Below are 9,787 nucleotides of genomic sequence, written 5' to 3' on the forward strand. Positions count from 1 at the left end.
TCATAATTTTAAGCCTTTAGTACAACAACTTCATGTCACCATCTCACAAAAAATAGCCAACACAACCATATAAAATAGAGCACAACTCAATCTAAAAGCCCATATCTAGTATAGCATAGTTTTAATAATACAACTCGAATATTGGTTTTTACCAAAATAAAAAATAAAATCAAACATTGGTTACCCCAGAAAAAATATTCAATATGAGAAACAAATTTCTAGGAATTCAAACCGAACCCTTACTGCATGATAACTTCAAAGATAAATCCAATTGAGTATAAACAAACCTCAAAATACTGTCCCATGAAAAAAATAAAAAAATCAAAGCCTAAACATCAAAATACAATTTCTTTTTTTGTTTAAAAAATATCAATCCAGATCATGTCAGCTGAAAGGGCAAATGCTCATTTATCAGTCATCACATGGCAGCGTTAATATACGTCATTTGAACTCAAGGCATTGGCAAACTTACTAATTAGCTTACAAAGCGCTAAACTTTTGAAGGATCCCCGAACACTATCCGTGAGGTTAGCTAAAAGCAAAAGACAAGACCTAATCATAGCATCAATAATTCAATGCAAGGTACCGAACAAAGGAAAACTGAGGTTTGCACAGTTATTAGAATCTTCCTCTCCGAATTCGAGCCCAAGCAGCGGCTGCAGCAGCAGCACCCCCCAAATGTGCAGACCCTGATATACGACTGTCTCCCTGTAATGTGAACAAAAAACACGCGTTTTTAATATTCTCTCACGAAATAGATAGTGAAATCAAGAATTTAAAATTCTAAACTTTCCATGCTTTGCCATCCAAACATATCCTAAATGCCATGCTCGGTGAGCATCAAAAAAGGGTCAAAAGGCAGAAAAGGGAACCTAGGAAGATATTTAGATAAACTGCCAATTTCCATCCCTCTCTACTCCCCCCTTTTCAACTAACCATACCCAAAGTCAAAGGGAGATTGACTCCTCCAGAATTTCGCCCACTTTGGTATGAATGGTTAAAAAATACTTCCTCGTAAAGAACATGAAATATACAATATGTATTATGACTTTCATTACTCAACTTTTGTCTGTCTTGCTATCAAGGAGTACAATTATCATTTCTCACCTACAAAGTCGCTTTTTTTATTCCAATTTCATTTCTGTTGCATACCATTTGGAGCATCAAATGAGGTCAGGCATCATTACGATGTTAGACAGGCATGGCACAAACTAGTGATTACACAGCAATTTTCACCACATTTGATTAGTAGACCAATCGCAAGGCATGTGTTTGGGTCATGACACAATAAGTTCTAAAACAGATTGATGAAATTAATTTAAAGTCATTGAAACACAAGTATATGATTAACTGATCATTTCCTTTAAAAGATAAACTGCTTAAGCAGAAAACTGCTAGGAAAGATGTTGGCAAACAACAAAGTAGGTCTAGAGAGAGTCCGGCATACCTTTATAATGTTCAACACGTCACTCCCAATCAAATATATGCCCTAGATTAATAGTGAGCAATATAAAAAGATCTGTAAGGATGTGCACTATCAATCTCATTCACATAGCTGAACTAACATAAGCTTGAGAAGATCTTACCAGCAAAATAGCAGGAACTGGTATTATGAAGTTAACGTAAAGGGTTTGCCTCGGAAAGAGGAATATACTAAGTAGAACAATTGCATTCACAGCTCCACTAGCACCCTAAACATGGGGAGATATTATTTATATTAATTAATGCAGTCAGGATTGAACAATGTTCCAATAAAACAGCTATTTTCAATCTTTACGTGTAGAAGAAATTTGAAGATTTACCTATTAAATGTTGAAAACAATTTAATTTTTTTAAAAAAGACGCTGCATAATTAAGATAGACGCTTCCAGTAACTTGGAAAGCTTGGTTGAGTTTCCATAGCTGGCAGATAATTAATTGTAGCCAGGCCATCGTGTGATAAATAACTGGCAAAAATAAATACGCAGGCCCAAAAGACAAGAAATTCTATAACCAAAATAAGATAAAATCAACAACTTTGACAACTTATAAACCAGAGAAGAATTTTTTCTATTCTCAAATTATGAATGGAAAAATCATCCCAAAAAATCTAAACAGATAAAAGCAGTATGATTCCCAGAATATGCATTGTTTGTTGAGAATATAGTTGACAGGCCATTCGTCATCCTAATATCATCTATTATCAGACAAGCTGCTACCCTCCTTGAAGAATAAAGAGGTGGTTTGTGAGGAGCCTACCAGTGCATATTTTGAAACCTCCACACACCTCCAACCCTGTATCAGAACAAAAAGAAAGGTTAAAACTCGCTTTAAAAAACTGAGAACTCATCACATGTCTTGCTATGTAAAATATTCAACCAAATATTTTAGGTCCCAACCAGCAAGAGAATAAACTATTATGAAACTGTTTAATGCATTTTACCACATTTCACCTCAGGCACAATATTTATTGTCATGGACATGGTATATTATTAAAAGGATCCCTTTTATTTTGCTCTTTCTTTACATTTGCTCCCTTTCCATGTCATTATGAAAGTTATTTCTGAACCAAACTGCACCAAACATTCAAAGCAGATATTTGGAAAAGGTGTTAATGAAGGATGAGTATAAATTTACATTTATCTTTTCTTCTTGCTGTGGTAGTGTTCAAATTTAGATTTTGTTTATTTTCATTAACCCAGAAAATGTGAAAATGTTATATCTACTGTGGCAAGAGATCAGTGGATATTTTAATCCTTGTTATCATCATCAGACCTCTGATGTTTGTGCCTTGTAGGCTTGATGGGCCAAGTAAAAAACTGAACCAACAACTGCCCCAGCAAGATACAACTTCAGCAAGTACTCAGGTCCTAAGGCTCTTCCAATCTGCCAACAGGAATAAGTGTAGTATTAGAAGCCAATTGAAGAAGGAAATCATTGATAACAGGAAATAAGAAAAAGACCAAAAAAGAAAGAAATCCAGAAAATATGCAAGTAACAATAATGCTAAACTTTAATCGAGACCCCTTAAACACCCTTGAAATACAAAAATATAATATCTTAATAGCAGATAAAAAATTATTAATTAAGTACGCCAACAAAGAAGGCGGATATGGCATTAACTATCAAATGTACTGCCTACCATTATATCACCTTTCTATCTACCAAATCAGTCTTCAAATTTTATGCATCAAACTTCATCCCATTTTGCTTTACTCATTAGACTACAAGCACAACAATCACCGCATCTTGAGGGTTACCTTTCTTTCCCATAAAAAGAAAACAAAACAGTTCCTCTTTTTTTCCCCCATGAAAAACATTTCCTCAAATCTACACCTAAAGATGGTGACAGCGTGAAACTTTCATCAAATTGAAATGCAACCTATCCATCACAACACAAGACCCTGGCAAAAAAAGAGAGGATAATCCAGCAAAAATAACTAAGATCTATGGAAACGTAAGGCATGAATCCCTATTCAGTGTTATAAATCTAAATTGAAGAGAATAAATAAAATAGCATAATTAATGTTATTAAAAAACAACTGGCCTATCATAAGTATAAGCTTGTTCTGCAATTCTAAAGAGATTTAGTTCTTCATGCTCGAAAGAAACTTGAAAGTGCCAATAAAGTGCATTAGCCTAAGTGTATGCATGCTCAGCGAAGCTTAGACTTAGACAAGTTTCTCCCTAAAAATATTTCCCTTTCAAGAATATGAATATCTTTAAATTGTATCCCATAATTAACGGACCATTACTTATGGCTTTTCTACAAATACAAAAAGGAGAATGACAATTAGGTCCCAAAACAGTGAATTAATACCAGTTAAATCTCTGATAAATTTTCTTTACAAAATGAATTATAAATATCAATTCAAACATTTACAAATAGAAATTTCTGTTACAATCTAAAAATTACATTTGATATTTAAACATTTATCTGTAATTGAAACTCTTGAATTTATAATAATTTGGATCGATATTTTCAGCTTACTTTTCAAAAAAATTTATTGGGGACTTAACTGATATTAATTAATTGTTTTGAGACCTGACTGTCATTCTCCCAATACAAAGTTGTGAGATACTTATGTATTATCTAAAAAAGGAAGAAGGAAGAGACAAGTTCAGGAAAGACATATCAAGGCTAAATATTCCATTTTAGAACAGATAAACTCACATTAGTCCCAAAGAAGTAGAGTCCAATCATGTTATTAATGATATGCATACTGTCAATGTGGCTGAATGCATTGGTTACCAAAGTGTGCAAGCGTCCACATTTCAGATTGTGCAACGAGATCTGCTCAAAGAAAGCACTTCAGTTAGCAATCCATATGAAGTATAGTCCTCAAAGTAAACTGCTAGAAACAATACATGTCACTCAAGTCTGCCATCAACGTATATAGCAAGGATAATGAGCTAGCTATCAAACTTACGACCAACCACATGAGCAATCGGACATAGGCCAGAACAATTATGGACAACCAATCCAAAAAAAAAAAAAAAAACTAACTTCTAAGTAGATATGCAAGCTACTTGAGTACCACAAGAATTACTTGTGGCTGCTCAATGTTGAACTCCCTAGTAACAACCATTGGAGAGCTAACATCCTCAACAGCTGCACTCAGAGACAATCCTACCAGGCTGCACTCACTACAGGTAGCTCTTTTGATGGAAGTTGATCTAACTATGGTAACAAAGTAGAGACCTATGTAATCATGAGTAATCCAGATCCCACTCTTAAAACTGATCTCAAGAGAAAAGATCCATGATACTTAAGTACCACAAGAATACGCAATACAAAGACTGATATGAAAGTTATTATATTGTATGCTAATACCACATTGAAATATCAATTAGCACATTGTAAGAAACTTCCAACAAAAATTTAGTGCATCTACCACAAAGTAAACACTTAATGAAGTTATTGAAAGGAACCTTTTGATTAACAATATATCCAAACATTTGGTTATTAATAAAGCACCATAGCATCATGCAATCCACATAACCGACCCCACTTAAAGTGATAAGCTTTGTTATACCACAAAAGATGGAAATATGGTACAAAACAATGGTCTAACACAGTGGTGGACCTACATGCTAAGGATGGGCAAACATCCCCACTAACTTAAGGGAAAGTCACAAATAAGTATGATAAGTTTTGAATATTTGCTCCAACTACCTCTATAATGTTGAGCCCCCTTAACTCATTTTCAAATCTTTTTCCTACCATTTTCATACTTTATATAATTTAGAGTTAAAGGTTTGATAAATGATAGAACACAATAGGGTTGTACAATCCATGTAGCCGCCCCCACCTAGTAGGATGAGGCTTATTGCTGTTGTTAGTGTATATAAATTAGAGCAGCATTTTTACCCTTAAACTATTTCATGAGGAGCACAAGGTATTTTAAACTATTTGTTGGAGCAATATCACCCCTCAAGTATCAAAATTACTGCATTGCTACCCCTTAACTAATAGACATTGATGTTGACCTTTAACATTTGATTGACTTTAGATTAAGGAGCATTTTTGCCCCTAAATTATTCATAGAGGAGTAATTGGCACCCCAAAATTTAATAATTTGGAGCAATTGACATCCCTATTGCTTTTTAATCAAAACATGCTGATGGTGCATCATGTTTAGGATGTCAAATGGCTTGTCAACTAGGTTTTTATTAGTTTAAAAAAAAAAAAAAAAGCTTGTCAATTTGTACTAATGATCAACTAACGGTACTGTCACAGGTTATATATGTTTACGCTAGTATAGATATTTGTTATTTGTTACTAACCAAGATAAAGATATATAATCTGCGATAATACCGCCAATTAACATTTAGTGTGGGCTATTTTCTTATCGACAAGTCTTTAATTGGCAAGACAAATGACATCTATTTTGTCCTTATATTTCTTGTAATCAAAGCATATGCATCATGATTTGATGCTGACCATTAATACAGGCTAAGAGATTTTTTTCCTGGACAAACAAATGTCTAGTTAGCAAGTTATGAAAGACATATAACAAGTGGTAGCATTGCTAATTAATAGTTAATTCAGGTTGAAAGACTTTTTTTCATGATAAATACCTAGTTGAAAAAACATGTGACACTTTAAACACAACACAATTTGTTTCAATGAAAGAAAACAGGGGAAGCAATTGGTGCAGATTATTAAAATTTAGCATGCTAGTTACTCTTCAATGAATACTTTAGGGGAAAAATGATCTTTGATCCAAAGTCAATCTAAAGTTAACGATCAAAAATAATATCTATTAGTCAAGTGCTAACATTGCAATGACTTTGACACTTGAGAGGCAACATTGCTCCAATAAACAATTTAGAATACCTAGTAATAGTTGAGAGACAAAAATACCCTATAACACTACTGGCCTAGGGTCTTGCGTCCACTGCCTCTCACAAATACTATCTACCCTTGGAATCATCATATAACTCATATTTTATAAAGCAAGAAACTTACTGTAAAGTTTTCTGACATAAACTTTTCATTTGCTATCCTCCATGCTAAAAAGACAACAACATTAGCTATAATCAAGCCCAAAACCACGTCATTAGCGGTTAATCCTTTGAACCATGATCTCCTGCAAGCAGGAGAAAAAAATATTACTGAATTGCAACACATGTAGACATCAAAGTTTTGGATTTTCCACCAACAACTGGTAACGCAAAGTTAAAACCCCTTTAATTTGCACAGATCTATTGAAAAGAGTAGAAGAATAAAAAGGACAAATTAACAGTAATCGAGACAGTTTTATCGACCACATCATACTTGTTGCTCATGAAATGCATATTGTAAAGATTGAAGTAGTTGCTAGTTAACACGTACGCAAATAAATGAACGGTTGGAAGGGCATTGGATAAAGCCTTTTATTATGCAATAAAGATATAAAGCATAAGAATATAGCAATAAGATCTGTATCGTCAAATTTAACAGGGGGGAAGATATGAGGTATAGCCACACATTATATGCTAAAATGGCATTGGCATGTTATGGGGTGGGTGGGTGGGTGCGCGCGCGCGTGTTGGAGCTTCATCTGTTCTTTTTCTGCCTCCATTTTCTTTTCTTCCCCCGAGCAATCAATTATTACTAACAAACATAATGTTTCCAGAATAAAAAGGCGATTAAGTTTACCTAATCAATTTTCCACTATAAAGGGTTTAAAGAGAAACCAAACATTAGTATAAATATGCTGGCATCGAGAAATTGCTAAATTCGCTTTGCACACTATTATATCACTTGGCAGCAATGTGCTAACATACGCTATAAGAACAAATTAATTCTCACATGGAAAACAAACCAAACCATAAGAAATTAAAGAACAATATCATCAGCACTTCCCTTCAAAACACAACCTAAATTTATTCGCAGCCACTAAGAGAACGTAAACAGAAAGGAAAGAAATAAAATGAAAAGGAAATGCACTCCTCATTTAATCTTAAATCCTTAACTATTGCGGCAAGAAAAGCAAGGTTTTATACCATCTACCACGGTAAGAACGAAAGCTACGATTGACATCAAATCTCCTGTCATGAAATTGAGCTTTGAGAAGCTTCGGTCTAAAACCTCCAACTCTTCCGCCAGAATTCCTGAAGAGAGGGTTGGACGAATTGGACATGAAGTGACGAGCGAACACTGGGCCAGAGAGGAACCCGCCGAAGATCCCGGAAACGGCATGCTCCGAGCGCCATGAATGAAAAGGGTGAAGAGGGGGATTATAAATGTGGGGAGGTAGAGGGTTGGGGAGAGAGTAGGAGTGGGAAATACGGCGGGTTTTGCCTGAGAGTGTGATAACTTGGCGTAGAAAACGTCGCATATCTGATGATCTTTCAAGGCCTAAAGAAGAAGCATGAAGGGAAGCTTCGGCTTGAACATCTTTTCCATTACAGACGCCCCCAGCCCCTGAAAGCCGTTTCGACGTCAGAGCGAGTCTAATCGCCCCGCTTTTCTAACTCAGCTTCCTGCCTTCCCCCTCAAGGCCCGTGCGTGGGTGCGTGTTTAAATGCATGATTAGAGTTCAATCTTCTTAAAATTTGGGAGGTTTTTCTCCGCGTTTTTTCTCGAGCACTTGAAAAAGTCATACATAAAAATATTATTCGATTTTGAAATATACTAAAAACTATTTTCTATAGTATAAGACTATAAGTCATTGCATTTTTATTTCTGTTGAATTAAAAAAAGGTTATATAATCATGTGTCCCTTTGTAGATAAATAAAAAATATCTCGCTTCAAGTCTACATGTTAATTATTTGATGTCCTATGTTGTATTAAAATGGACGATTGTTTTGATTTAGAGGGAGATCGACTTCACCAGGATTTCGCTATTTTGGTATAAATGGTTGAAAAATAATTCCTTTCTATACATAAAAATTGAGATTTGCATGGTGTATCATGCCTTCCTTATCTCTACTCGCTTTTTTTGTTATTCTTTCTATGGAGGGGTGCAAGTATCATTTCTCATTATTTCTTGGAAGATCGGCACTACTATCATAGGTTGGAAATTATGGGATGCATGCCATGACAATATTTTTACTAATGAATCTTTCAATGTAGATAACATTTTAGTAAATGTTAGAGCAATAGTTGATCACACTATTGAATTCTATCAAATTTATAACATTTTAATGTAATTGGCCTTTTGTTGCTGTACACCTTGATGATTAATGAAATTCTTTTTTCACTTTAAAAAAAATCCCATTCCATTTTCATTTATGTTATATCTCATTTTGAGCATCACTCATAATTACGATGCAACAAGTAATGTCAAGGGCCACGCCTGGCACATACTAGTACAAAACAACAACAACAAGCCTTTATCTCACTAGGTGGGGTCGGTTACATGGATTGCAAGACGTTATTGTGCTCTATCATTTATCAAGCTTTTAGGAATATTATTAATTAAGAGATCGCGTTCAACAACTTCCACAAGTGTTCTCTTAGGCCTTCCTCTACCCCTCTTAATCGGATTCAAAGTTATATGTTCCATTCTTCTCATTGGTGCCTCCCTTGGTCTTCTTTATACATGCCCAAACCATCTCAATTGATTTTCTACCATTTTTTCCTCAATAGGTGCTACCCTCACTTTTTCGCGTACGTGCTCATTTCGAATGTTATCTTTACGTGTATGTCTGTACATCCATCGTAGCATTTTCATCTCTGCTACTCCAACTTTATGCTCTTGCTGTCCCGTTAGAGCCCAACATTCACTACTATATAACATTGCCGGTCTTATATCGGTGTGATAAAACTTTCCTTTAAGTTTATTAGGCATCTTACTGTCGTAAATAACTCCTTTAGCTTTTCTCCAATTAAATCACCCAGCTTGAATCCTATGTGAAATATCTCTACTGATTTCGCCATCATTTTGAATAAGGGCTCCCAAATACCTAAACTTTTCCACTTGAGGTATAATTTGATCTCCCAATTTCACTTCTAAATTATTGTTGAATAGTCTCTTACCAAATTTACAATATAAATATTTCATTTTACTCCTACTCAGACGGAAATCTTTTGACTCCAATGTCTTCCTCCATAACTCAAGTTTGCAATTAACCTCTTCTCTTATCTCTGCTATAAGAACTATATCATCCGCGAAGAGCATATATTTGGGAATTTCCCCTTGAATATGTTCTGTCAAAACGTTTAGGATCAAGTTGAATAGATAAGAACTCAGAGATGATTCCTAATGTAGTCCAATCTTTATAGGAAAATTCTTTGTTTGACCACTAGGCGTTCTTATACTAGTTTTTACCCCCTTATACATATCTTGTATGGCTTTAACATAAGCAATCCGTACT

The 9,787-nt window shown here is 34.8% G+C and overlaps 1 protein-coding gene across 1 annotated transcript; it reads right to left on the reverse strand.

The window, feature by feature from the left end:
* Positions 1 to 314: 314 nt before the first annotated feature.
* LOC129307793 (RHOMBOID-like protein 12, mitochondrial) lies at positions 315 to 7,983 on the reverse strand. Its single transcript, XM_054948702.1, has 8 exons — positions 7,471 to 7,983; positions 6,452 to 6,572; positions 4,154 to 4,273; positions 2,755 to 2,865; positions 2,239 to 2,274; positions 1,587 to 1,691; positions 1,448 to 1,489; positions 315 to 708 (listed from the first exon to the last, which is right to left on the reverse strand). Exons 1-8 carry the CDS (start codon positions 7,803 to 7,805, stop codon positions 619 to 621), a joined length of 960 nt encoding a protein of 319 aa, XP_054804677.1. The 5' UTR covers positions 7,806 to 7,983; the 3' UTR covers positions 315 to 618.
* Positions 7,984 to 9,787: the final 1,804 nt, after the last annotated feature.

The sequence above is a fragment of the Prosopis cineraria genome, unplaced genomic scaffold (genome assembly GCF_029017545.1).
Source record: "Prosopis cineraria cultivar Desert tree isolate PC_DT_omini unplaced genomic scaffold, ASM2901754v1 PC4, whole genome shotgun sequence".
NCBI lineage: Eukaryota > Viridiplantae > Streptophyta > Magnoliopsida > Fabales > Fabaceae > Prosopis > Prosopis cineraria.

Bases quoted from the DNA above. Each gene is read 5' to 3' on its own strand.
- LOC129307793 (XM_054948702.1), bottom strand. From the start codon at position 7,805: ATGCGACGTTTTCTACGCCAAGTTATCACACTCTCAGGCAAAACCCGC. The intron at 1,692-2,238 runs GTAGGCTCCTCA...CCCCATGTTTAG, and splicing joins AGGTTTCAAAATATGCACTG to GGTGCTAGTGGAGCTGTGAA. The intron at 1,490-1,586 runs GTAAGATCTTCT...CTATTAATCTAG, and splicing joins CAGTTCCTGCTATTTTGCTG to GGCATATATTTGATTGGGAG.